This window comes from Lucilia sericata, unplaced genomic scaffold (genome assembly GCF_015586225.1).
Source record: "Lucilia sericata isolate MDLA Ls3-8-SP2 unplaced genomic scaffold, ASM1558622v1 Contig000119F_arrow, whole genome shotgun sequence".
NCBI classification, from domain to species: Eukaryota; Metazoa; Arthropoda; class Insecta; order Diptera; family Calliphoridae; genus Lucilia; species Lucilia sericata.
Genome location: NW_023994151.1, coordinates 381960 through 406499, shown reverse-complemented (window position 1 = coordinate 406499; position 24540 = coordinate 381960). Strand labels below are relative to the sequence as shown.

Sequence of the window (24540 nt, the reverse complement as noted above, 5' to 3'; positions counted from 1 at the left end):
ATAACATTTTAAGCTACTCCGCTATATATTTACTACATTTTTAAGCAACTATGTATGTTTTTCTCTCAATTCCTCTCTCTCTACGTACAATTTCTTTTGTATTGTGTAAAATAATTTCTCGTGCGGGGAGGTTAGAAATAATTCTTTTGTAAATTTCATATTTGTTTTAATATTAAAAAAACGTGCCTTAATTCTAGAACATTTATAATATATACACATATTTTCTTTACAGTAGGATATTGAACGAAAATGTCTGGTCGTGAAGGTGGCAAAAAGAAGCCTTTAAAGGCACCCAAAAAAGAATCCAAAGACTTGGACGAAGAGGATATGGCTTTCAAGCAAAAACTTAAGGAACAACAAAAAGCCTTAGAGGCTGCTAAGCAAAAGGCTTCCCAAAAGGGTCCATTAGTTGGAGGCGGCATCAAGAAGTCTGGCAAAAAATAATTTAGTTAAGCATTTATTAAAAAATTGTTACTCTTAAAAGAAAAACTTAACAAGTTAACAATAAATGTGTGTATAGCCTTTTTTTACAAATATTTATAGACAAATAATGTGTTTTCTTTGGTATTGTGCTTTGTTTTTATTGTTTATTAAATTTCACAAAAATTGTAAGTTTGCGTTGCAACGGTTTGTATATCTTGGGCTTTGGGAAAACTGGATTGAGTTCCTGGATATTGTACGGAATGGGCAGCCACATAATTGGCAAATCCTATATGCTGGTGAAGTTCTTGTTGGGGATTTTGAGCCATATGAAAGGCTAAAGCACCTAGAAATGCATCACCAGCTCCTGTTGTGTCTAATACCTTTTCAACTTTATGGGCCGGCACATGTATACATTTGCTGGGCTCTTTGGTAGAAGAGTAGACGGCTCCTTGGGAACCCAAAGTTATGATAACCGTTTGAGCTCCTAGTTTTAATAGTTTTTGGGCAGCAATTTTAGCTTGACTGTTGGGAATAATGTAAATAATAAATAAAGAAATCTATAAATACAGAAAAAGCTTACCTCAGTGTTTGTATATCCTCCAATTCACACATTAAAGCCGCTTCGGTTTCATTAACACACAAAATTGAGGCGGCCTTTAAAAGTTCCGCTGGAGTGTTCTTCAGCGCTGGGGCAGCATTTAATATCGAAATACCTTTAAATGCTTGCAATGCCGCTAAAGTACCGACCAAAGGTGTTTCCAATTGACAAAGTAGAACTTTAGCATTTTGAAATAACGCTTCTGCCTCTTGGACATCATTAGCAGCCAAGTTATTATTGGCTCCGGCCACTATAACAATATGATTTTCCCCCTCCGAACTAACAGCAATTTGGGCAATCCCAGTACTTTCTCCCGCACACTGTTTAACAAAATCCACATTAACATTTTCTCTTTTCAGTTGCTGCACATATTGCTCTCCCCACATATCCATACCCAATTTAGCGATCATAGCAGTGTTAGCACCTAAACGTGCAGCCGCCACACATTGATTGGCTCCCTTGCCACCAAAACCATTGGCAAACTTGTGGCCATGTAAAGTTTCTCCAGCCTTGGGCAAGCGGTCCACATAGCTGTTAATGTGAATATTATTACAATAATGATTTTATAGGTTTTTCTTAGATTTATTTACCATATAAAGTCTACTATAGCCGAACCATAAACCAAAACATTTATATTTTTAGTTTTATCACTCATTATTATTGTTGTTTGTTTGGTCTGCTCTTTTTTTAATGTTTTTTTAATTAAGGCAGATTTGGAACTACCTATTAGAAATGAGAAACAGCTGCAATTTGTTTAATTTATTATAAAACAACTTGTTACTAATTGTAGATTTTTCTTATCTAGAAATTTGTTTTTGAAAGGTGTTGTAGTAATTAAATTTACAATAGTGTTTTTAAGTATCATCTTTAAATGTTTAATATGATTATAACGATATCTAGTAGGTATATGAAAAAATTATTATAATTATAACTATTCAGTTCTGGCAATTTTTTAATACACAAATACCCTAAAATTCCATACTTTTTCTCTCGGTGTAAGACTATGGTGAAATTAAGCTAAATCAGATATGTATAATTTATCGATTTTTTAAATATTTTAATAAAATTAGTTTAAAGTAATAAACTATAACTAACTTGCTAGCTAATTATCTAACTATAATAAAGGTACAGACTCAAGAAGCGTGATATTTTGCAAGAAGTAGTAGAACTTTAAATAACATCAAGATCATCCGACTTTACTTCATAAAATATTGAAAAAGTGATTATCGGAATGAGTATATAGCATTTCTATATCAATTTAATACAAGGGTTTTCGTTTAGAACAAATATGTGTTAAACTTTATTTTAATCTATTACAAAATAAAGTGAATTAGAGAAAACATCAAGAATTGAAAGAGTTTTGAAAAACTCATTACTTGGACTTATTTGAAATAGATTTCATTAAAAGAAAATTATAACTAAATTCTAAATGGAAATTTTTAAATACAATTTGAAGTTAACAATTGAAAAATATAATTATAATTTCAAAAATATAACTTAAAAATTCTGACATATAAATTAATAATAGAATTACAAATATCTATAATACATATAATTTATAATTTCTGAAATACAATTTGAAATATCTGTAAAATACTTTTGAAATTTAATTTTGAAATTTAAAAATCAAAATTCATCTCTACAAAAACTGAATTTAATTCTAAAATATCTCTTAATTTGACTTTTCGTTTGAGTTACAGAATATATTTTTTCATTATTTCATTAAAATTATTTTTTATAGTATAATGGGTATTATATTGTTACTATGTGTTCGATATTGATTTTATTAGGGAAAACATTTTAATTAAAAAACATTTCTTATATAAAAATACTATGATAAAGGGTATAAAAGATCTGACATAAGAAAATTTTTAATAATTTAAATAATAAATTTTATTTTAAATTAAATTTATTAAATTATGTTATAATTATTGCATTTTAAACCATATGGGCATTTCCACCGAAATATATTTTTTGTCACATGACGTCACGAACATTAATTGACAATATCTTAAGACCATTCCTTTTGATTGGCCCTTACTTTATCCTATGTATAAAGCTATTAGAGCTCTACATAAAAATATAAATAAGTTAAATATATATAAATATTTTCCCTAGATATAGGCAGTTAATGGTGCGTGACGTGATGTGACAAAAGTAGACTTTTCGGTGGAAATGCCCATATATATATGTATGTATATATATAAAACGAAATTTTAATAAAATAAAAAATCTCAACATTTTTGGAATAACACAAATATTTCATTCAAAATTAAACCTTTTTTAAAAGCCTGCAAATACTTTTAATTATAATGAAAATATTTTTCCGCAAAACTAATATTTTCTGAAAATTACAGTAACGATAAATGTTTCATTGTCATTATTCGATATAAATTTTCTTATGGAAACATTTCGAAATCGTCCATTTAATTTTAAATTACTATTCCAAAAGCTCTAAGAAAGCAAACGTTTTTTAATTCGCCACTAAAAAAGAAATACTTTCAAATTATTTGCGATAAAATTTTTTATATATAGAATATTAGGGTAACCCATTAGAATTCGAATCGCTCGCTTTAAGAAGAAAATCTCTAAATTACCAGCACTGTTCTTGTAATACAACCCTTGGCGGGATTATTACACACAATACTGAACACACTGCAGAAATGGGGTTGCCAGGTTTAGAGAAAAATACAAAATGTGGGTGTTTTTTGTGTTTTTATTAATAACTTTTATTAAACTTCAATATTTTACAGATTATTGTTACTTTAATAGTATGTATTAATATTATATAACTAAACAAATTACTAAAAAAATATATAGATTTGTTAAAAAGAGCCCTTAAAAATTAAAAAGAAAAATTAATTTTGTATTTAGTAATGAAAAACCATATTTCTGTTTAAATTTGTTAAAAAATCATTTTAACGTTCTTATTTTTTTTTAACATATTTAATAATTATATAATTTACAGTAAAAATTAAAATGTTAAACTAAGTATTTGTTTTAAAAATAAATGATTTTTTATAATAAAACTAGTGATAAGAAAGACATTTTTAATTAATTAATTAAAACAATGTATGTAGAGTTTGTTACACAAAAATAACATGTTTAAAACGCAACATAGTAGTGAAAACTATTAAAAATGTTTTTAAGATATTTTAAAAGTAATGTTTTTAATATTTCATATAAGTAATTTTAAATATATTTTATTACTCTTAGTTTTTTTTTTATATCATTTTAATTTTTTTTTTTTTTTTTTTATTTTATAAAGCGAAATTTACATTATTTACTTTTACGTAATTCAATTACATTTTCTGTTTGTTTTTAATTTTCTTTTTATTAAAATTAAATTTTCTTTATTTATAACTTAAATAATTTAAAACTAAAGTTACTTATTTATTTCCATATAGAAAAAGAAAACAATAGATTAATTTAACAAAATGTATGAAATATGATGAGTTAGTTAGATTTTTGTTTAATCAAATAAATAGACTTTTCCAGTTTATGTTGTAAGTGATATATATACTCTTATTACCAGAGTATTATTAGCTCTTTTTTTCATTCCTAAGTTTGTGTTTATAAAAATGTTAAAATTTGAAGGATTTTGTCAGTATTTTTTTTATTTAAAGTATTGTGCTTTTCTAAGTAAATTTAGAAAGTTTTTTTTTACAAATTTCTTTTTACAAAAGTCTAGTCTATAGTCTAGTCTGTATTCTAGTTTATAGTCTAGTCTATAGTGAAGTCTTATAGTCTAGTTTGTAGTCTAGTCTATAGGCTGTTCTATGGTCCAGTATATAGTCTAGTTTACAATCTAGTCTATAGTCTAGTCTATGTAGTCTAGTTTATGTAGTCTAGTCTATAGTCTAGTCTATAGCCTAGTCTACAGACTAGTCTTTTTTCTTTCTTTCTATGGTACTATAGAAATATGTTCTACAAAATCACTTTGTAGTGTCAGGGTATCCACGACCTGCAGCAAAATTTCAATTTCCCTTTCGGTATTTACTATGCTGGGCGCTCCCACTAATCTTACATTCTTGCCTTCGATGTTAGTGTAAAAAGTTTTATTTTTAAATATAACCGCTCGATCATAGGGCATACGAGAGGCTTGCGACTTTTCTATAGAACGGCGAAACATAACACATGAAGGCTGATATTTACCACGATCTTCTTCTTTGATATTATGCTCGAAGAGGTCACCCGTAAAGGTGGCGTAGGTGCCTTTACCCAACATTTGGGGAGAGAGTTCGTAGAGGGTGACTTTTGTGCTCCACAGGTCATTGGGTAGACAAATGTTTTTAGCATTATTGGCTAAACGTATTAAAGGCATTTCTAATTGATTTTTAATAATCGTAGAGCGTTTTGTTTCGGGCGGCATATTGATGACATACCAGGTTTCGAAACAAGTGATTTTCTTAATGATTTTATCGCCCTGCTTGGAAATAACAACTTTTTCGTTATTTGTTTTATTGCGGGCTGGGAGTGTGGGTACAATTGCTTGTTTTGGATTCGGTAACGCTGGCGTTGTTTCGTTGACTTGCTGATTGGTGGCTGCTAGAGAATTTTCTTTAGCCGCTGCCGGAGTTAAACGCTTTTTATTACTGCTCACCACTATGGGTGTATGAGATACCGCGGACATACGTTTTTTGCGTTGCGTCAGCGCAGTTTGTTTGGATGTTAGGGCTACTGAGGAGGAGTTGTTATTGTAATTAGCTTTATTGCTGCTGTTGCTAGTTTGTAATACACTCTCATCTTCTTCCGTATTTTGCGACTCTGTATCTTCAGTATCCATGTCCCTTAAGTTTTGCTCTCGCTTTCTGGTTCTCTGCGTTAATTTCTGGCGTTGTTTGCCAAATCTACTCTCTACCTCATCTTCGGTTTCTTCTTCTTGCTCGTGCTGCTGCTGCTCTTCCTCCTCCTCCTCGTCTTCATCCAAAGACAAAGGAAAGCTTTCATCAGCAGAATCCTCCATATTTGCTATTAGCGGCTTAACCGGTTGTGTTTTCTTAGCCACCATAGAATTTAAAATACGTGGTGCCGGTTTGTCAGGTGATGTCAAGGTGGCCGTTAAGGTGGTGGTAGTTTTGGCTGTTACCCTTGTATTACGTAAACCCAATTTATGATTAAGTATTTGGGGTGCGGGTTGTGTAGTAGAAGATGATGATTTTGTGGGTAACTTCCTTAATGATTCGCTAGAACGAGTCAGGGAAGATGTTTTCTTGTTATTATTATGTGTGGGTAATTTCTTGGGCGGCGCCGCAGCCAACTCCATTTCATCATCATCATCATCATCCTCGTCCTCTTCATCATCTAAACTAATACTTTCCGAAAATTCTATAACCGTAGGAGCTTTGTTGTTGTTGTTATTGGACTTTGCTTTAGTTATTAACACATCTCCTTTTTTGTTGATTATATCATTGACATTGACTATAGTGAATGTGGGCATTGTTTCGAAATCATCCATGGTGGAATTGGGAGAATCATCTTTTAGATCAATGGTGTTTTCAGAGTTAATTGTGCCGGTGGCGGCTGCTGCTGCTGGTGATGTTATGGTTTTTGTTTTCGCTTTATCACTTATTTTGCTGTTAGCAGTAGTGGAGGTGGAGGATCCCGTTGAGTTTGAGGATGTTGTTAAGGCGGTGCCATTTTGTCTGGTTTTTTGTGTAGGTAGCTTAGGTGAACCACTGCGTAGTCGATTTGTTTTGGCCGCCAGTAATTTAGCTTGTGTTGTTAGATTAGTTTGGTTTGTTTGGCTTTTCTGTTGTTGTTGTTGTTGTTCATTCGTGACTGAGCTGGCATTCTGTCTTAGCTGTGCATTAGACTTGGCTGTTATTTCAATTGCTCGCCGTTGATTTGTGGTTTGATTATTACTAAATTTATTGCTGCTGCCATTAACAGCTTGCTGGTGCTGCTGCTGGCTGTGTGCTGGTGTTGTCGATTTCTGCAACGCCAAACGACTTTTATTGAAAGGAGTAGAAGTGGCACTTACACGACTCTCCTTAACCGGCACTTTAACTTTATTACCCGCTGCAGTGGAAAGTAATAATTGTTTGCGTTTTATAGTATACGAGCTTTCATTATCACTGGAATCATCTTGGATTTCCTCTAGTTTGCGTTTTTGAGCAGTAGCTCCACTACCGGCCAAAATATTAAGATTACGTTGATTATTGGCCGAAACTAAAGAACGTCTTATTTGTTGTAATTGAGAGGGTTGGGAACGTAAACTTGTAGACGCGGCTGCAGTAGAGGATGTAACACGTTTGTTCTGAGAGTTGGCTGCTGTTTGTGTGGGTAACTTATTGTTTGTTTGTGTTGCAGGTTCTTGAACTCGTTTGGGACGTCCACGAGGTCTGACGACACGCACAGGCTGTTCTTCAATATCGGAAAAATCTGAATCATCTTGATTATCTTTCTCATCAACCTGATAAGCTTTATCGTTTAGCAAATCTGCCTCATCATCAACATCATCGTCATCATCTTGGTCCATATCATGTCTTTCGTCATAATCATCTTCGGAATTACGATTATAGAAATCATCCGAGCTGGTAGAAGCTTTACGTGTTTTACCACCGCCAGTCGGAGCCACAGACCCACCCCGGCTGGTGGAGGATCCTAGTGAGGCTACATTGCGCACAACTTTTGGTGTAACCAAATCTTCACTAGCATATTTGGGATTTGGTTTAATGGCGCGTCTTGATCTGCCAGCCGCAATGGTGGGTGGTGGTGTTTCATCTCGGGAGGGTGTTGAAACTGGTGTAGATTTATTTGATCTGGGTATAATCTTGATTTTTTGATTAGATCTTATATTAGTCATATTAGAGTTTGTGGTCTTTTGTGTTTGAGGAGTTTGTATAGTATTGCTGCTGCCTACAATTCTCTTTTTTATTGGTCCACTCAGGGATTTTTGTTGTTGAGGTGTTGCTGTTGCGACAGCTACGCCTCTTCTTAATTTAGGTGTGGGAGCCATAGTGGCTGATGTGTTTACACTTAAACGTGTGAGGCGTGATATATTGCTGCGGCTTTCTTCCGGAGCCGGTGAAACGTTTGGTGATTTTTTTGCAACTTTCTCTAGACGTACTACACAAGAACGTGTCTTTTTAGCTTCTACGGCGTTGGGCTTCTTTCCAACACGCATTTTTCACATAGAAGCAGCCTTAGGAGGGAAGTGCTAAAAGGAAAAGAAATAAAAAGATGTTTAAATAAGATCGAAAAAAAGTTTTATATTTAGAGCGAAAAGGAATCCCTGTCCCTTTAAAACATGATCACAAAATTCAAATATATTTCAAATAAACCAATTAAATGTTCAATAATTTTTAATCATTTAAGTCACCCCCAACCTCCCCCCTTCATTTATAAATAAATCATCTGGCAACTCATTAAAAAAAATTGGCGGGAATCTCGCCTTAAAAACAACAAATAATTCCTATTTCTATTAACTCAAACAATTTGTTTAATGTTTACAAATTTATTAAACAAAATATTAATGTTACATCAAAATATCATAGAAATTTAGTTTATTTTTGCCCTACTGTACTCACAAAATGAAAACATAAAAAAACAAACGAACAAACAAGCAACAAACAGACCAAAATAATATACAATATATAAATGCAACAACACACTCATACAATCACTCTGTCAGATACGTACATACAAACATACATACGTATAAATGTATGTACGTAAGTCATAGAGTCAAATCAAGTCTCTGTCAGTCTTTAGCTCTTTATTGCGCGGACTTTTCTCAACCATCATAAGAAAAAACAAAATATAATTAGACTTGACAATCATACAAAAACACTTACTTTTTTTCTTATAATTTTTTATTATGATTATAGGAGTTTTGACAACAAAAAATATAAACGTCGTTCATTTAGAAAGGAATTTTTCACAAAACACAATATTAAAATAAAGAAAAATGTACAGCTAATGTTAAATTTTTTCTTGCGTTTATTTTTTCTTTTTCGTTTGACAAAAATTTATCAGTTTTTTTTCTCGGTGTGTTTTATTTTTTTCCTTTTTTTTTGCTTCTTCTGTCGTCCACAAAGAACGCAAATGCTAGGCTCACACAATGTTTATAACACTAGGTTTTTATTAATTTATGATAGATTTTAGTAAATCTTTTAGTAATTTCACTGTTTGCACTAAATTAAAGAATATTTCTTTTGATTTTTAAGTAAAATTATCCATAAAATTGCAACGTTAAATGATGTCGACCAACGCTAGATGATATTTTGTACGGCAGCACTTGGGAAAAAGTGGTAATTTTCACTTTGGTTTTAAAAGAAAGAGACAACAAGTTACATACATAAACAACAATTTGACAGTTCCCAAGCCGTATGGCATAAGCTAGAATGTGATAGTTATATTAAGGTAAACAAAGTGGTGAGTTTATTTTTCAGGATAGTAATAGATTTACCCTGACATTTGTATAGAAAATGGCGGATTAAAAATATAGCTGGAAATCTATTACAATTTTAAAGAAATTTTTATTTTCTTTACAAATTAACCCAAAATCAATATATGTATGTATTTTGTTTTAAAATAAATACATTTGTTTTAGAAATTTATTTAATTTAGATTCAAGTTTACAACATTCTTATTACTAAATTTTGATTTCAGTTTGATTTTTTTTACATACAGTGGCAGCAACAGCTAATGTCACTTTCAAATGTCACTTTGACATTTGCTAAGAAAATTGAAAACAAAAGAGATTTGACAACAAACAAACAGCGGCCAATATACAAGACAAACAAAAATTGCAAATCATTTACAAGACAAGAATTTCCTTGGTGTTTTTTTCGTGAAATTATTTAAAAAAAGAAAGAAAAATGTCCAATTTAACTGAAGTTGAAAATTTGTATAAAGAATTAAATACCGAATGGCATAAAAAACCACAAAATATTAAGAAATGTGGCCAATTGCTGGATCAATTAAAGGTTTCTATTAAAGAGAGATAACCTCAAAACAAAGATTTTTTGTTAATCTTAATATCCTTCATTTTCCCTAGGTGGCCCTTACTAAATTGGCCTTTTTGCCTACAAAAGATGTTAAATCTTCTAAAAATGAAATGATTTTGTCACGCAATGTCTTGGAAATTGCAGTAGAATATAGTGTAGTAACCAAAGACATACCAGCCTTTGAGAGATACATGTCCCAATTGAAGTGTTATTACTACGATTATCAGTAAGTTAATTATAAACAAAATTTTATTACCATTATATGATATTAATAATGAACTTTTTGCAGGCAACAAATCGGCGAATCTGAAAATATGTATAAGCTATTGGGCTTAAATCTCTTGTATCTTTTGTCGGTAAATCGCGTATCGGAATTTCATACCGAATTGGAATTGTTACAAGCCGAAATTATACACTCCAACAAGTATATTTGTCCCATTTTGGCATTGGAGCAGTATATAATGGAAGGACGTTATAATAAAATCTTCCAAGCTAAGGTAATTTCCTTAATTTGTTAACTTATCATTATTTTCTAATAATTTATGCCCATTATTCCAGAGTTGTGCCCCTTCCGAAATCTATTGCTATTTTATGGACATTTTGTTGTGCACGGTGCGTGATGAAATTGCCGCTTGCATTGAAAAGGCCTACGAAAAGATTTCCATAGAGGAAGCCAGCAAGAGGCTTAATCTTAAATCCATTGAAGATGTTAAAGCCTTTGGCAAGAAACGCAACTGGCAATTGGGAGCTGATAATGTCTATAGTTTTGTTGATAAATCGATAAAACCCAAAGAAATTCTACCATCTGTGGAATTGGCCGAACAGGCCATATTCTATGCTCGCGAATTAGAAATGATTGTTTAGAACAGCTTATATATTTAATAAACACTCAAAAATGTATCATTTTGTAATTAAATTTATTTTACAACAACAATTTTATTATTTCAAACGTACACATTTACTTTTTCAAAGCCGAAGGTTGGGGGCAACGATATTTAGCCATTTCGATTTCAGCCTCAGCATAGCTGAAACGATTGAAACAGAAGTATTCGGGTACTTTGTACTGACCATTGGCGGAGGCTCCGGGACCAACGGGTTCGCTTACAGGTTTAACGCAGTTGCTGGACAAACCCTTGACATTGCTAGTGGAGGGGCCAGATGAGGCACCGGGAGTCTTGACGCCGGTAGCTTGAGTGTAGCAACGTCTTAGGAGACTTTGGCAATTTCTTACGTTTCTCATAGTTGTTGTATATATTTAAAAACTAAATTTATTTAACTTTTTTATATATATTTTTTATTAAAGATTCACGTAATCTTACGCAAAGCAGCAGCACTATCGCTCACCTATCAACTGTCAAAAACCATATGTTTAATGTCAAAAGTTATGTGGTGAATTTTTCTTGTTATCAGTGTTGTAAAACATTTACAGAAATGATAAAAAGTATTTTTATTTTTTTTTTCTAAAAATTCAGTTTATTTCCTTTTCTTAAATTTAGGTTTAACCACACCATAATGTTGATCTATAGCCGCCACCGGTGCCCGCTTCTTATTTTGCTTCTCGATTTTTGTTTTACTGCGACACTTAACCGAAGCAGCACCCGTTTGATTTTTACCCAGTTGATGCAACTTTTTCCTTTCTTCTCTTATGTCTTTCAGTCTTTTACGCTCGTCCAACAGGTCTTTATAGTTTTTGTAGGCTTTCTTGGGTGGTTTGGCACCCAATTGCACCATTTGATAGATTAACATTTTCTTTTTATTTTTCTGCACTCGCTGATTGTTCATGGCAAAATTTAACACTTCATGTCGGGCCTTTTTAATATCAAACTCATTTTCATCTTCCGCTGGAGTTTTGGCTGAGTAATTTTTCTTAAAAGGTTTGCTGTCGTTTGCCACAGGAGTTATTGTTGTGGCTGCTTTCGGCTCCTCAAATACTATGGCTTTAAATTCTTTTTGTTTATTTTGCAAAGCCAATGCAGCTTTGGTTAAAACGGGTTTAAATTCTGAACTTGCGTTCATATTTTTACTTTTATTAAACAAAGTTTTCTATTATTTATAAAAATTTAAGCAAAAGACATGTGTTTGGTCTTGTTTTGATTAATGTTTGTTTTGATTTAAATTCACCTCCATATACAAAACAACTCTGTTTTAATGTTTCTGATGTAAAAGGGGCTGCCTGATTGATTTACTTTTATTTGGAATTTATTTAAATCTATAAAAATTAACTTTTATCTAAAAACTATTTTATTACTTTTAAATAATTTGTATATTTTATTAATTTTTTTTGAATAAAATTAAATTTAGTTAATTTTAAATATTTTAATTTATTACATTTTTATTTATCTTTAAAATGTGGCAACTTTTTTAACTACTTTGCCTCAAATTCACCACACACATGGTTTTTTGTTGTCATTTTTTTGTTAAGCAGTAGAAGTTTATTTATAAACGTGTTTTTTTTATTAAATAAAATTTTAATTAATATTTTTAAGCTAAAATGGCTAGTGTGGACAAGAATGCGAATAATCCTTTGAAAAATAAAATATCCAAAGAACTACGTGCCAAGGCAAATGATTTTTTAAATAACAAAGCTAAAGCCAACAACTTGGTGGATATCATACAATATTTGCAGGTAAATTAACAGTAACTTAATTATAACTTAATATAACACAATAATAACTTCATTTTCTAGAAAACTATAGAGGAAAAACAAACCATAACACCGGCTCTTCTTACACTAGAGGTTGTTTTCACAGAACTCTTGAGAAGAAGAGATTTATTGCACGACAAAGACATTGTCTCAGAAAACCCGTCAGAAGCTGAAACTAAATATCGTAATTGGTTAAATGAACGTTATGAAGAAACCTGGTGTCTTATGTTAAACGCCATAGATTATGAAAAATCTTCAGATGCCTCACAAGCTTTAGTTTCCTGTATGAAAATTTTAACTGCCGAAGGTAAATATCCTCTACAATCTACGGAGCCTCTCAGATTTCCACGACTACGTTTACGCCGCATTTTGGAAAAACTTATCAGTGGTCAGCGTTTACAAACTGCCGCCATACAAAGTTTTAAAGAGTACGCTGAGTACTTGGATGTGGTACAGAATTGTTGGCATCTCCTGCCCAATCTTATAAAGAAGCCTTCAGTTAAAAATGAAACTTTAGCCTTAAATTATTTAGAACTTATTCAAGCCATACCGGTCACAGATAGTTTACAGGAACAGCAAAAACTTTTGTGTCCTTTAGCAGAAAGTGCTCCCGGCTCAGAGTTGTTTGAGTATAATAGCACCCGCAGATGTATAAACAAAGTATGGAACAATCTAATGCTTTGGCTGGATACAGACACAACCGAAAGCGTTCACAAGCAAATGTTAATTGTTTTGCTGGAACGTATTTTAACACATTTAGAAAAACCGGTTTTGCTCACAGATTTCCTAATGGATTCTTTGGATTGTGGTATGTAACGGCAGTAAATTTATCTTAAAATTTCAAAATCTCTTAAAACCATTTTCCTTTTAGGTGGCGCCATTTCTTTGCTAGCTCTACAGGGTGTTTTTACTTTGATTCAAAAGCACAATATCACTTATCCCAATATTTATGAGAAGCTTTACAGCATGTTTGAACCCGAAATCTTCCATACTAAGTTTAAAGCTCGTCTCTTCTATTTGGCTGACATTTTCCTTAGCTCTACTCATTTACCGGAAAACTTAGTGGCCGCTTTTGTTAAGCGTTTGGCACGTCTGAGTTTAATAGCACCACCCCAGGACGCGATTATTATACTGTATTTTATTGGAAATTTAATTTTAAGACATAACGGTCTTAAATCGCTAATATGTGCCCAGCAGGCGCAAGAAGGTAAGGAGATGTATGTAAAAAGCTTTATATAGAATATGTTCCATAGGAAAGTTATTTATATGAAGTATTTTATAAGGAAAACTTACCTTTTTCTACAAAAAAAAAAACTTCCATAAGATTTTATAGAAAGATTTCCGTAACGAAAAAGCTTTCTATAAAGAAAGCCTTTCAGTATAAAGTTTTCTATAACGAAAGCTTTCTAAGGACTATTTCCAGTAAAAAGCTTCATAAAGAATGTTTTTCAGTACAAAGCTTTCTATAAAGGAACCTTTTTAGTAGAAATCTTTCTATAAATTCTATAAAAAAGCTTTTTTGTGGAAAGCTTTCTATAAAGAAAGCCTTTTTATGGAAAGCTTTCTGTAAAGAAACCCTTTTAGTGGAATGCTTTCTATATAGAAATCATTCTATACAAAAGGACGATTCTATAAAGGACGATTTTTATCTTTTTTTTATAAATAAAGCTTTTCAGTGGACGCTTTCTATAGTTTTTTAATAGACAGTATTCAATAAGAAATCATTACCGTAGAAAGCTTTTTATAGAATACTTCATATGAATTTTCTTACAAAAAAGCTGTTCATAGAATGATTTCATTATATAAAAGCTTCCAGTAGAAAGCTTTTTTTATAGAAAATTTTCTATAATATTTTGTTAGAGCAATTAAAATTCAACCCTAATTTCAACTTTCAGTTTCCGAAGATCCCTTCATAATGGAAGAACGTGAACCCACCAAATCGAATGCCATCAAAAGTTCACTTTGGGAAATCGTAGCCCTACAAAAGCATGCCATACCTTCGGTAGCTACAGCCGCCCGTTTCATTTCACAACCCCTACCCAAGAACGAATGGGATTTATCATCGGTTTTGGAAGTTAAAGAAGATGATGTAAGTTTTGAACAAAATTTTTTTTTATTTGCGAAATCAAAATAGTTTCAATTTTTTTTTGTAAAAACAGATCTTCGATCAAGAAATTACCAAGAAAACCAAACAATACGCATTGGCCTTTGAGCGTCCACAAACAGTGTTTCTACCCAAAAATGATAAAGTTCAACAACACTGGTGTCTGCTATAGTTAAGAGATTTTTAATTAATAAATTTAAAAGAAAAACATACACAAATTGTTTTTAAATTTTATAATTTTTATTTAAACTAAAGTCTACTACTACACACTTGCTTTAGTGAAGTGAGTTTTTAAGGGGATTTTGAAATTGTTGTGTCTTGTTAAAAAAAAAAACTCCTTTACAAGTTTTGTCAATTACTCCTAAATACTAAGAGAGAAAAATGGGGGGTTTCCATTTAAATTTAAGTCATACAATGAAATTTGTTTGTATAATACTAAGCACTACGCTGGAGTTGAGCCGTCTTCAGCTTAAATTTCTTCCGGTGCTGGCGTAGACGATGTAGAAGTCGACTCGAATTTTATGTCCAGCTCAAAATTGGTATTGAACAAAGTATTACAAGTCAAAGCGGCCACATTGCGCCTGGCCAATTTCTTGGAACGTCCCGTAGCCACAAATTCCTGATCATCAACGTTTATGCCCAACGACTGCAACATATTTGGCTTCTCGCCAATGGTACCTTTGTCAACATAGACAACACCAGGACGCATAACACATAATAGGGAAGCGGGATGCATAGCCTCCCAATTGGGTGGCAATTCATTGCGTATGGGAGCCTTTTTGGGTTCTTTGGTGCCACCTTCATTGTCACTAGTACTGCCGCCAGTGGATGGATGCATTTCGGGTATAACATAACCCTCACTTTCCCAATCCGAAAACAGTTTGTAGATAGCAAACGAAGCCAAATTAATCATGGGCACTTCATCATCATCAACAGCATTAGCCTGTGATGGTGTATTATCATCACTAGTGTCCATGGGTTCATTACAAACCGAATTATTGCTGCTGTTGTTGGCATTCTTTTGATTGCGTGGATTTTCACGCAATTTGGCAATAATGAAATCACGCAGAGCCTTTTCGCAGGCATTATTCTTAGCAGCTGCCTTTGAATTGCCACGACCCTCATACTGACTGTTGTTAACAGTGACGAGGGCGGTAAAACCACCACCAGGATTATTATTAATGGTAAAGTCACTGATCGAGACACCTTTCAATTCATTGAGAGCCATTAAACCATTTTTGGGTATAAGGGTTTTACGCAAGCGACGATTTTGACGGATGCGTTTCTCCTTGGTGCGTACTAGAATAGAAACGGCAAGAGAAGGCAATGGAGATTAATTAGATGAATAAGAATATGCTAAAAATTATATTTGAAGTACATTTTGTTCAGACTATAGACTAGACTATAGCCTATACTGTTGTCAGGACTAGAAATTAGACTACAGTACTGACTATTGACTAGACTATAGTCCTGACTATGGGCTATAATCCTGACTATAGACCAAAATATACAATAAACTCATTATTTTTATATACATTACATAATAAAACATAATTATAAAACCTACCGGAAGCCTTCTTGCGAGTCATGAAGATTTTCTTGAATTTAACTTTGCCATTTTCATCCACAATACCCGAAGTATCCAAAGTCATGGAACTTTCTCTGAAGGGATTCTCTGGTGGTGGTTCCAATGGAGGAACAACATTTGACTGTTGATTTTGCTGTACCGGTGAAACATCAGGCGAATCCAATTGCTGTGGCTGCCTCTGGGGTGTATTTTGCTGTTGAATAGGCTTTTTAATGGGAGTAGTAGTGGGAGTACTTGGATCCTAAAGTAATTATTTATATAAAATTATAATTAAATAAATAAAATGAAAAATAAACAAATACAACAAGCTAAACTTATAATAAAACAATAAAAATAAAGCTTATACTAAACATTACTTTTAAAAAAAATTACCAATAACCCAAAAAAATGGCGGTAGAGTAATTATCCAGTACCCATAAGGAAGAGCGCACCATTTAATTTATTTAAGCCACAACATCAGGTTAATTGGATTTTTTTTCGTTTATTTATTACTACTGAAACTATAGTTAAGGAATAGCTATGAACATTTTCTACAGCTAAAAACCCAAACTTAACTTTTGTATTTTAAATATCAAATACTATTTGTTTCTATACAAATTAAACAAAATAAACAAACATTTACAAAGAAAAACTTCAACATTTGTTTGAAAAAAAATTAAAGCCCAAATGAAGAGTTTTTAGAAAATGTTTGTTGAAAATGGCAGAAAACTCTAAATTTAAAGTAGAAATGGTGGTTAATATCTAAATGAAACACACCCACCCCTAATTTAAGGGTTGTTTATTAAAAATTTCCACCACCAAACAACTTTTTTAAGAGTTGACCAGCATTTTGTTTATTTACACCTGTTATTTTTTAAACATTTTAGTTTAACTATTAAAATTGCCTACGATTTTACTACAATTTTATTATTTAAACAGAAAAATGTTTAAAAAACTACTTGGCAGAGTTTGCAATTCTTTTTTTTTTAAAGAATTTTTTCCTTTTAACGTTTGAGTAATGAGCAAAATAAAATGTACATAACTATCGGACACAAAACTGATAATTTGAGCAAAAGTTCACATAGAACGTTTTCCAATAATCGGTTCAAAAGCGCTAAAAAATCGGACTTATATATGGATTTCCCTTTATTTTTATCATAAAAAAACAAAACTTCCCTCCTAGTGTCATAAAAATCAAAACAGGCCAAGTTGATATAACTTTTAAGAGAGTAGAGTAAGTAATGTTCTCTTACACTGTCTCTGAACTCTCTTAAGTTATAAAAACTAGTATACACACAAGAAATTTATTAGCGCTTCTAAAGATTATTGCAAAAAAGTCTAAGAATTTTGGTTTTTTATTGATTTTCTTTTTTTTTTTTTTTTTTCAACCATAAAACTGACTTTTTCGCTGTAAAAATCATAAAAAAAGAAACAAAAAATTAAAAAGATTAATTATTTTTATACAAAAACAAAAATAGAACTAGTTTTTTTTTAATAGAATAATGACTAAGTTTTACACGTTTTGATTCATAAAATCATTTACAATATATTCTTTTAACATAACTGATGAAATTATTATGATGAAATTTACCAAAACAATTTATTTTAATTACTTACATAAACACCACCGGATACAAAACTTTTATTAGATGTAGCTGTACGTCTGCGATTCATGTTTTCTGTTTAATTTTTTTTTTTCTTAATAATTTATTTTAAATTAAATTTTCTTCTTTTTTTCAAGGCCCGAAAGAAAAACTTGCGTCGTCTACTCTCAACGACTGTTCACGATTGAATGAGAACGTTGAAAATGGCGACCGGCTATTGTCGTATAAAAAAATGCAATTACTAGTGTTGCCAATATTAATATTAGAAATTTGTTTAAGCTGCCAGATGTAATTATAATGCCATTAATGTTTTAATGAGTTTTAACTTTAAAAACCCTAGGAAAATATAAATTTTTAGTATTTTATTCTTAAATTTAAGGAATTATACAATACTTTTACAACCATTACAATTTTAAAAGCAAAATTAGTTTTTTTTTTTGGTCAGTCATTACTAATATGGCAATATTGCCAAATCAACAAAACTTATTTACACAACAATCAGGCAATACTTAAAATTACACCATCAGGTAACACTTGTAATAGTGATGGTAGTTTTTGTGATAGAGAAAAAAAGGAATATTTCCTTTGTGTTGTTGTTGTTTTACAGCTATTTTCAATAGATAATTTGACATTTGTAATATACTAAACAAAAATTAAATCCCAATGTTAACAATCTATTTAAAAATTAAATAGTAAAATTAGAAGAATATAAATAACAATTTAAAAAAAATTAGCAAATTTAATTTTTTTTCTTCAAAAACATGTTCAATAATAAAATAACTTTTAAAAATTTTAGAAAATTTTATTAAAATTATACTTAAAAATAAAATAATTTGTCCTCAATTTTTTATTTTTTTTTAAGTGTCACATACCTATCATAAATTTCCCCAAAAGGGATATTTTCAAAATTATGACAAAAATTGTATTTATTGTACCTACAAAATTCTTCAAATCATTGAAAAATTATGTTCAACTAAAGGAGGAAATTTAAATTTTTTTTTAGCAAATTTAAATTTTTTATTAAAATTAAAGCTAAATTTGTTAAAGGGAAATTTTCAAAATTATAACAAATTTGTGTTTATTGTACAAAAATATATTTAAAATTCATTAAACCGTTTAAAGATGCTGTTTAACTAAAATTTCCCCTAAAGGGAATTTTACAAAACAAAGGAAATTTTTTAAATTTTAGTGAATTTTAATTTGTTGTATAAAATTATGTTCAAAATTTATTACATTTTTTAAATTTAAGAAAAATTTCCACAAAGGGAAAATTTTTTTCTTTTATTGTGTAAAATTATGTTTAACAAAAATTTCCTTAAAGGAAAATTTTTGAAAATAAACAAAATTTTGAAAATTTGAAAATTTTTTTTTATATTGTACAAAATTATGCTCAAAATCATTAAATCATTTAACAATAATATTTATCTAAAATTTCTCCTAAAGGGAAATTTTTTCAAAATAATGGAAATTTTGTAAACGTTAACAAATGTCTATATATTGTACAAAAATGGGTTCAAAAGTCATAAAATTTAAAAAAAAATTACTTAACTAAAATTTCCCTCAAAGGGAAATTTTTCAAAATAAAAAAAATTTGAACAATTACCTATCTGTAAAACGTACAAAATTATACTCAAAATCATTAAAGCTTTTAAAAATCATGTTTATTTAAAGTTTCCCCAAAATGGAAATTTTAAATAAATAAGGGAAATTTTGAAAATTTTAAAAAATTATGACCAAAAATCATAAAATTTTAAAAAAATCCGTTTTACCAAAAACTTCTATAAAAGGAAATTTTTTAAAATATAGAAAATTTTAATTTTTATTTATTGTACCTACAACAAACGTTTAATCTTATTAATAAATAAAATAAAAATATTTAATACAAAATGTCTCAGAACTCAAAGCAGATTTAAATATTTTACATAAATATATTAAATTTTAGATATTTTCCAGAAATTGGAATATTTCAAATACTTGGAGGATTTAAATAACAAAAATCTAAAAATAGCATATTCGATCTTTTAATTACTATTTGTAAAGTTTATTTGAAAACCTTTGATTTGTTTCTTTTCCAAATTTAAATTTTCAACATTTTCCTTAAATAATAAAAATATTTCAGTACAAACTGTATGTGTAATAAGTACAAGTAAAAAAACATGTTTAACTAAAAAAATACTCTATGTACATAAACAAAAAAAATACATAAAAAAGAGAAAGGCACAGCCGGTTAGTTGCTAAAAGTAAATAAGAGAATTACAAAAAAAACACAACAACTATTATGTTGTATAGAGAAGAGGGGCCAACTATAAAATAAAAATAACAACAATAAACTGCAGAGAAGCCAGCCAGAGATACATACAAAAAATACAAATGTTTTTTTTTTGATCTCTTTTGGGTTAACAACAACAAACACACAAAAGAAAAAAAGGCGCGTAAAGTACAGTCATACATTAAAAAGAAAATGTATGGAGGAGGTTTTGGTAATTTTCTTTACAGAAAAACATACATTTTTAATTTTCAAAGGATATTATTAGAAAATTTTAATGAAAATAACTTTGTAAATCATTTGTTATAAAAGGGAAACAAACTTCAAGTAAAGATAACATTTTAAAGAAATCATAGTTTTACACTATGAGAACTAATTAAAGGGTCAAATATTAGGAGGAAAAAACAACACTTTATTTTTCTTTTAAAGTAAGTTTTTAATTTATTGTTTCTCTTTTGCACAAATATAATTAATCTTAAACAATCACATTAATCCTTTCGATTTTAAATACTCCGGGAATTCAGCCATCACCAAACTCGTACAATTCAAAACTGCAAATAAAACCAGTAAAAACACAATGTCTTTTAATATCTTACCATATTTTTTCAAGTGTAGTGAAAAAAAAATTGCCCTGTAATCCAAAAAACCTTAAGTACCCTTTTCTTTAGTATCACTTGCCACTTTTTCCTCTTCCTCTCACACTATTACTATGTAACAAAGTGTAATTTTTTTTAGTTTAGTCGGGAGTTTTTTTTTAATTGAAAAGAAATTAATCCGTGTAAATAACTGAACAAACTTGCTCGTAGCGTAGCATTTTTGAATTTAAGTGAAAAATCTAAAATTTACAGCAAATGAAATCTTTTTAGTGTAGAGCTCTGTGTTATTTTTTTCCCTGTATAAAATACAATATTTTTTTGTCAGAGGTTTCATTTAATGGCTGTGATATGAGTTTTGCGTTCTGTTTTTTGTTGTTGCTGTTCATATTATAAACCACATACACTTTCTCTACGAAATATACAATTTTTTTCCAATAATGAATAGTAAAAACATCATGAAAGTGCAAAAATATTGCGTGAGAATATTGTTAAGTTACATCCATACATACAATATACTTTAGCTGTATATACTATACATATTTTTGGCGTTTTTTTTTTGTTGTTTTTGTTTCTTTTTTCATGTACAATAGATGACGCTTCATTATACAATGCGCCATTTGTATAAAAATGAGAAGAGTGAGTGAGAGAGAATATATGAAAAAGGGTTGCCGCTGTGACTGGATTGCAATTTTAAAATTAAGAGTAATATCGCCATTTGGTGGAGGGAGAACTTTAGTTAGTTAGTTATAGTTAGTTAGTTAGTTAGTTAGTTAGTTAGTTAGTTAGTTAGTTAGTTAGTTAGTTAGTTAGTTAGTAGTTATTAGTAGTAGTTAGTTAGTTAGTTAGTAGTTAGTTAGTAGTTAGTTAGTAGTTAGTAGTTAGTTAGTTAGTTAGTTAGTTAGTTAGTTAGTTAGTTAGTTAGTAGTTAGTTAGTAGTAGTTAGTAGTTAGTTAGTTCGTTAGTTAGTAGTTAGTTAGTTAGTTAGATTAGTAGTTAGTTAGTAGTTAGTTAGTTAGTAGTTAGTTAGTTAAGTTAGTAGTTAGTTAGTTAGTTAGTTAGTTAGTTAGTTAGTTAGTTAGTTAGTTAGTTAGTTAGTTAGTTAGTTAGTTAGTTAGTTAGTTAGTTAGTTAGTTAGTTAGTTAGTTAGTTAGTTAGTTAGTTAGTTAGTTAGTTAGTTAGTTAGTTAGTTAGTTAGTAGTTAGTTAGTAGTTAGTTAGTTAGTTAGTTAGTTAGTTAGTTAGTTAGTTAGTTAGTTAGTTAGTTAGTTAGTTAGTTAGTTAGTTAGTTAGTTAGTTAGTTAGTTAGTTAGTTAGTTAGTTAGTTAGTTAGTTAGTTAGTTAGTTAGTTAGTTAGTTAGTTAGTTAGTTAGTTAGTTAGTTAGTTAGTTAGTTAGTAGTTAGTTAGTTAGTAGTTAGTTAGTTAGTTAGTTAGTTAGTTAGTTAGTTAGTTAGTTAGTTAGTTAGTTAGTTAGTTAGTTAGTAGTTAGTTAGTAGTTAGTTAGTTAGTTAGTTAGTTAGTTAGTTAGTTAGTTAGTTAGTTAGTTAGTTAGTTAGTTAGTTAGTTAGTTAGTTAGTTAGTTAGTTAGTTAGTTAGTTAGTTAGTTAGTTAGTTAGTTAGTTAGTTAGTTAGTTAGTTAGTTAGTTAGTTAGTTAGTTAGTTAGTTAGTTAGTTAGTTAGTTAGTTAGTTAGTTAGTTAGTAGTTAGTTAGTTAGTTAGTAGTTAGTTAGTTAGTAGTTAGTTAGTTAGTTAGTTAGTTAGTTAGTTAGTAGTTAGTTAGTTAGTTAGTTAGTTAGTTAGTTAGTTAGTTAGTTAGTTAGTTAGTTAGTTAGTTAGTTAGTTAGTTAGTTAGTTAGTTAGTTAGTTAGTTAGTTAGTTAGTTAGTTAGTAGTTAGTTAGTTAGTTAGTTAGTTAGTTAGTAGTTAGTTAGTTAGTTAGTTAGTTAGTTAGTTAGTTAGTTAGTTAGTTAGTTAGTTAGTAGTTAGTTAGTTAGTTAGTTAGTTAGTTAGTTAGTTAGTTAGTTAGTTAGTTAGTTAGTTAGTTAGTTAGTTAGTTAGTTAGTTAGTTAGTTAGTTTAGTTAGTTAGTTAGTTTAGTTAGTTAGTTAGTTAGTTAGTTAGTTAGTTAGTTAGTTAGTTAGTTAGTTAGTTAGTTAGTTAGTTAGTTAGTTAGTTAGTTAGTTAGTTAGTTAGTTAGTTAGTTAGTTAGTTAGTAGTTAGTTAGTTAGTTAGTTAGTTAGTTAGTTAGTTAGTTAGTTAGTTAGTTAGTTAGTTAGTAGTTAGTTAGTTAGTTAGTTAGTTAGTTAGTTAGTTAGTTAGTTAGTTAGTTAGTTAGTTAGTTAGTAGTTAGTTAGTTAGTTAGTTAGTTAGTTAGTTAGTTAGTTAGTTAGTTAGTTAGTTAGTTAGTTAGTTAGTTAGTTAGTTAGTTAGTTAGTTAGTTAGTTAGTTAGTTAGTTAGTTAGTTAGTTAGTTAGTTAGTTAGTTAGTTAGTTAGTTAGTTAGTTAGTTAGTTAGTTAGTAGTTAGTTAGTTAGTTAGTTAGTTAGTTAGTTAGTTAGTTAGTTAGTTAGTTAGTTAGTTAGTTAGTTAGTTAGTTAGTTAGTTAGTTAGTTAGTAGTTAGTTAGTTAGTAGTTAGTTAGTTAGTAGTTAGTTAGTTAGTAGTTAGTTAGTTAGTTAGTTAGTTAGTTAGTAGTTAGTTAGTTAGTTAGTTAGTTAGTTAGTAGTTAGTTAGTTAGTTAGTTAGTTAGTAGTTAGTTAGTTAGTTAGTTAGTTAGTTAGTTAGTTAGTTAGTTAGTTAGTTAGTTAGTTAGTAGTTAGTTAGTTAGTTAGTTAGTTAGTTAGTTAGTTAGTTAGTTAGTTAGTTAGTTAGTTAGTTAGTTAGTTAGTTAGTTAGTTAGTTAGTAGTTAGTTAGTTAGTTAGTTAGTTAGTTAGTTAGTAGTTAGTTAGTTAGTTAGTTAGTTAGTTAGTTAGTTAGTTAGTTAGTTAGTTAGTTAGTTAGTTAGTAGTTAGTTAGTTAGTTAGTTAGTTAGTTAGTTAGTTAGTTAGTTAGTTAGTTAGTTAGTTAGTTAGTTAGTTAGTTAGTTAGTTAGTTAGTTAGTTAGTTAGTTAGTTAGTTAGTTAATAACCTACATTACCCACAAATTAAGTAACTGCTGGGGTAACACTGACTGTGTGTAACCCTCTCCCCACCACACACAATGATTTGCAATTGTTATACACACATTTATTTAATTGGAAAAATACTGACGTATATAAGGTTAGAAAGAGATAGACAACACATTCGTTATCCAACAGCATGACTGAGATGGCAACTGTACAAAACACATTAAAAATATACCCAAGAAAAAAACAACAGTTTTTAGCACAGAGAGAAACAATTGTATGAGCGACAATACTCTCGTTTTTTATGCTCTTTCCCTGCACTACTACTCTTTATTTAATATATACATATAGTTGTTGTTGTTGCTGACTATTTTTTTTCTAAAGGCAAGCAAGGCAGCAGCAGCTAAACAAGCCAAGGCATAAAGAAACTCAATTCAATAGCATTTGTAAAGGCAATTGCCATAGCATTCGTTGTTGGTACGTACAACACAGTGTGTTTTGTTAATATACCAGCCAGCCAAGCTACGGCAGCATTATAATATACACAAAACCCAAGTATAGTTAGTGAGTCAAAAAAAAAAAAAGTAAAACAGAAAAAAAGAAGAAGCATACCTACTGAAAAAAGAAAGAAAAAAAACAACAAAAAAACATTTTCACAGTGTGGTGTTTTATATATTTTTTTTCGC

General features: G+C 30.0%; 9 protein-coding genes and 1 long non-coding RNA gene across 15 annotated transcripts in view; 4 read left to right on the top strand and 6 right to left on the bottom strand.

Annotated features, from left to right (window-relative positions):
- Positions 1-50: 50 nt before the first annotated feature.
- On the top strand, positions 51-548 carry LOC119600728 (translation machinery-associated protein 7 homolog). Of its 4 annotated transcripts, none has more exons than XM_037951196.1 (2): positions 51-130; positions 236-548. In XM_037951196.1, the coding sequence occupies exon 2, from the start codon at positions 250-252 to the stop codon at positions 442-444; it is 195 nt and encodes a 64-aa protein (XP_037807124.1). In that variant the 5' UTR covers positions 51-130; positions 236-249; the 3' UTR covers positions 445-548. The 4 variants fall into 4 exon arrangements, with proteins under 4 accessions (XP_037807124.1, XP_037807123.1, XP_037807125.1 ...); XM_037951195.1 differs by having other exon boundaries at positions 233-548; XM_037951197.1 differs by having other exon boundaries at positions 80-148; positions 233-548.
- A 12-nt stretch (positions 549-560) lies between these two features.
- LOC119600727 (ribokinase) lies at positions 561-1916 on the bottom strand. The gene is made up of 3 exons (XM_037951193.1): positions 1612-1916; positions 1004-1552; positions 561-945 (listed from the first exon to the last, which is right to left on the bottom strand). Exons 1-3 carry the CDS (start codon positions 1674-1676, stop codon positions 591-593), a joined length of 969 nt encoding a protein of 322 aa, XP_037807121.1. The 5' UTR covers positions 1677-1916; the 3' UTR covers positions 561-590.
- A 2369-nt stretch (positions 1917-4285) lies between these two features.
- Positions 4286-9282, bottom strand: LOC119600736 (putative uncharacterized protein DDB_G0277255). Its single transcript, XM_037951211.1, has 2 exons — positions 8821-9282; positions 4286-8183 (listed from the first exon to the last, which is right to left on the bottom strand). The coding sequence occupies exon 2, from the start codon at positions 8148-8150 to the stop codon at positions 4926-4928; it is 3225 nt and encodes a 1074-aa protein (XP_037807139.1). The 5' UTR covers positions 8151-8183; positions 8821-9282; the 3' UTR covers positions 4286-4925.
- Positions 9283-9644: 362 nt separating this feature from the next.
- LOC119600737 (26S proteasome non-ATPase regulatory subunit 8) lies at positions 9645-10900 on the top strand. Its single transcript, XM_037951212.1, has 4 exons — positions 9645-9954; positions 10026-10201; positions 10265-10472; positions 10534-10900. The coding sequence occupies exons 1-4, from the start codon at positions 9847-9849 to the stop codon at positions 10837-10839; spliced, it is 798 nt and encodes a 265-aa protein (XP_037807140.1). The 5' UTR covers positions 9645-9846; the 3' UTR covers positions 10840-10900.
- LOC119600739 lies at positions 10874-11340 on the bottom strand. Its single transcript, XM_037951215.1, has 2 exons — positions 11295-11340; positions 10874-11237 (listed from the first exon to the last, which is right to left on the bottom strand). The coding sequence occupies exon 2, from the start codon at positions 11213-11215 to the stop codon at positions 10934-10936; it is 282 nt and encodes a 93-aa protein (XP_037807143.1). The 5' UTR covers positions 11216-11237; positions 11295-11340; the 3' UTR covers positions 10874-10933.
- Positions 11341-11419: 79 nt separating this feature from the next.
- Positions 11420-12090, bottom strand: LOC119600738 (uncharacterized protein C1orf131). The gene has a single exon (XM_037951213.1). The coding sequence runs from the start codon at positions 11989-11991 to the stop codon at positions 11449-11451; it is 543 nt and encodes a 180-aa protein (XP_037807141.1). The 5' UTR covers positions 11992-12090; the 3' UTR covers positions 11420-11448.
- A 277-nt stretch (positions 12091-12367) lies between these two features.
- Positions 12368-15046, top strand: LOC119600710 (nucleolar complex protein 4 homolog A). The gene is made up of 5 exons (XM_037951162.1): positions 12368-12601; positions 12662-13427; positions 13491-13826; positions 14515-14708; positions 14779-15046. Exons 1-5 carry the CDS (start codon positions 12467-12469, stop codon positions 14893-14895), a joined length of 1548 nt encoding a protein of 515 aa, XP_037807090.1. The 5' UTR covers positions 12368-12466; the 3' UTR covers positions 14896-15046.
- Positions 14942-18136, bottom strand: LOC119600711 (double-stranded RNA-specific editase 1-like). 3 transcript variants are annotated; one of them, XM_037951165.1, is made up of 4 exons: positions 17908-18103; positions 16684-17698; positions 16291-16552; positions 14942-16022 (listed from the first exon to the last, which is right to left on the bottom strand). In XM_037951165.1, exons 3-4 carry the CDS (start codon positions 16373-16375, stop codon positions 15193-15195), a joined length of 915 nt encoding a protein of 304 aa, XP_037807093.1. In that variant the 5' UTR covers positions 16376-16552; positions 16684-17698; positions 17908-18103; the 3' UTR covers positions 14942-15192. The 3 variants fall into 3 exon arrangements, with proteins under 3 accessions (XP_037807093.1, XP_037807091.1, XP_037807092.1); XM_037951163.1 differs by lacking the exon at positions 16684-17698 and having other exon boundaries at positions 17908-18136; XM_037951164.1 differs by lacking the exon at positions 16684-17698 and having other exon boundaries at positions 16291-16504.
- A 2439-nt stretch (positions 18137-20575) lies between these two features.
- Positions 20576-21214, bottom strand: LOC119600734. The gene is made up of 2 exons (XR_005231161.1): positions 20817-21214; positions 20576-20711 (listed from the first exon to the last, which is right to left on the bottom strand). It is a non-coding gene; the product is annotated as an uncharacterized LOC119600734 (long non-coding RNA).
- A 3089-nt stretch (positions 21215-24303) lies between these two features.
- Positions 24304-24540, top strand: part of LOC119600733 (high mobility group protein DSP1) — a 64997-nt gene continuing 64760 nt past the window's right edge. Inside the window, exon 1 of the mRNA XM_037951208.1 lies at positions 24304-24418. The gene's annotated coding sequence lies outside the window, so the exon portion shown is untranslated. The remainder of the gene's footprint in view (positions 24419-24540) is intronic.

Excerpts from the sequence above, each read along its gene's own strand:
- LOC119600739 (XM_037951215.1), bottom strand. The coding sequence starts at position 11,215 with ATGAGAAACGTAAGAAATTGCCAAAGTCTCCTAAGACGTTGCTACACT.
- LOC119600736 (XM_037951211.1), bottom strand. The coding sequence starts at position 8,150 with ATGCGTGTTGGAAAGAAGCCCAACGCCGTAGAAGCTAAAAAGACACGT.
- LOC119600727 (XM_037951193.1), bottom strand. The coding sequence starts at position 1,676 with ATGAGTGATAAAACTAAAAATATAAATGTTTTGGTTTATGGTTCGGCT. Across the intron at positions 1,553-1,611 it reads GCTATAGTAGACTTTATATG|CTATGTGGACCGCTTGCCCA; the intron begins GTAAATAAATCT and ends TCACATTAACAG. Across the intron at positions 946-1,003 it reads GAGGATATACAAACACTGAG|TCAAGCTAAAATTGCTGCCC; the intron begins GTAAGCTTTTTC and ends TATTCCCAACAG.
- LOC119600728 (XM_037951196.1), top strand. The coding sequence starts at position 250 with ATGTCTGGTCGTGAAGGTGGCAAAAAGAAGCCTTTAAAGGCACCCAAA.
- LOC119600738 (XM_037951213.1), bottom strand. The coding sequence starts at position 11,991 with ATGAACGCAAGTTCAGAATTTAAACCCGTTTTAACCAAAGCTGCATTG.
- LOC119600711 (XM_037951163.1), bottom strand. The coding sequence starts at position 17,964 with ATGAATCGCAGACGTACAGCTACATCTAATAAAAGTTTTGTATCCGGT. Across the intron at positions 16,553-17,907 it reads TTGTATCCGGTGGTGTTTAT|GATCCAAGTACTCCCACTAC; the intron begins GTAAGTAATTAA and ends TAATTACTTTAG. Across the intron at positions 16,023-16,290 it reads GACTCGCAAGAAGGCTTCCG|TACGCACCAAGGAGAAACGC; the intron begins GTAGGTTTTATA and ends TTTCTATTCTAG.
- LOC119600710 (XM_037951162.1), top strand. The coding sequence starts at position 12,467 with ATGGCTAGTGTGGACAAGAATGCGAATAATCCTTTGAAAAATAAAATA. Across the intron at positions 13,428-13,490 it reads AATGGATTCTTTGGATTGTG|GTGGCGCCATTTCTTTGCTA; the intron begins GTATGTAACGGC and ends TTTTCCTTTTAG. Across the intron at positions 13,827-14,514 it reads TGCCCAGCAGGCGCAAGAAG|TTTCCGAAGATCCCTTCATA; the intron begins GTAAGGAGATGT and ends TTCAACTTTCAG.
- LOC119600737 (XM_037951212.1), top strand. The coding sequence starts at position 9,847 with ATGTCCAATTTAACTGAAGTTGAAAATTTGTATAAAGAATTAAATACC. Across the intron at positions 9,955-10,025 it reads AATTGCTGGATCAATTAAAG|GTGGCCCTTACTAAATTGGC; the intron begins GTTTCTATTAAA and ends CATTTTCCCTAG. Across the intron at positions 10,473-10,533 it reads ATAAAATCTTCCAAGCTAAG|AGTTGTGCCCCTTCCGAAAT; the intron begins GTAATTTCCTTA and ends CCATTATTCCAG.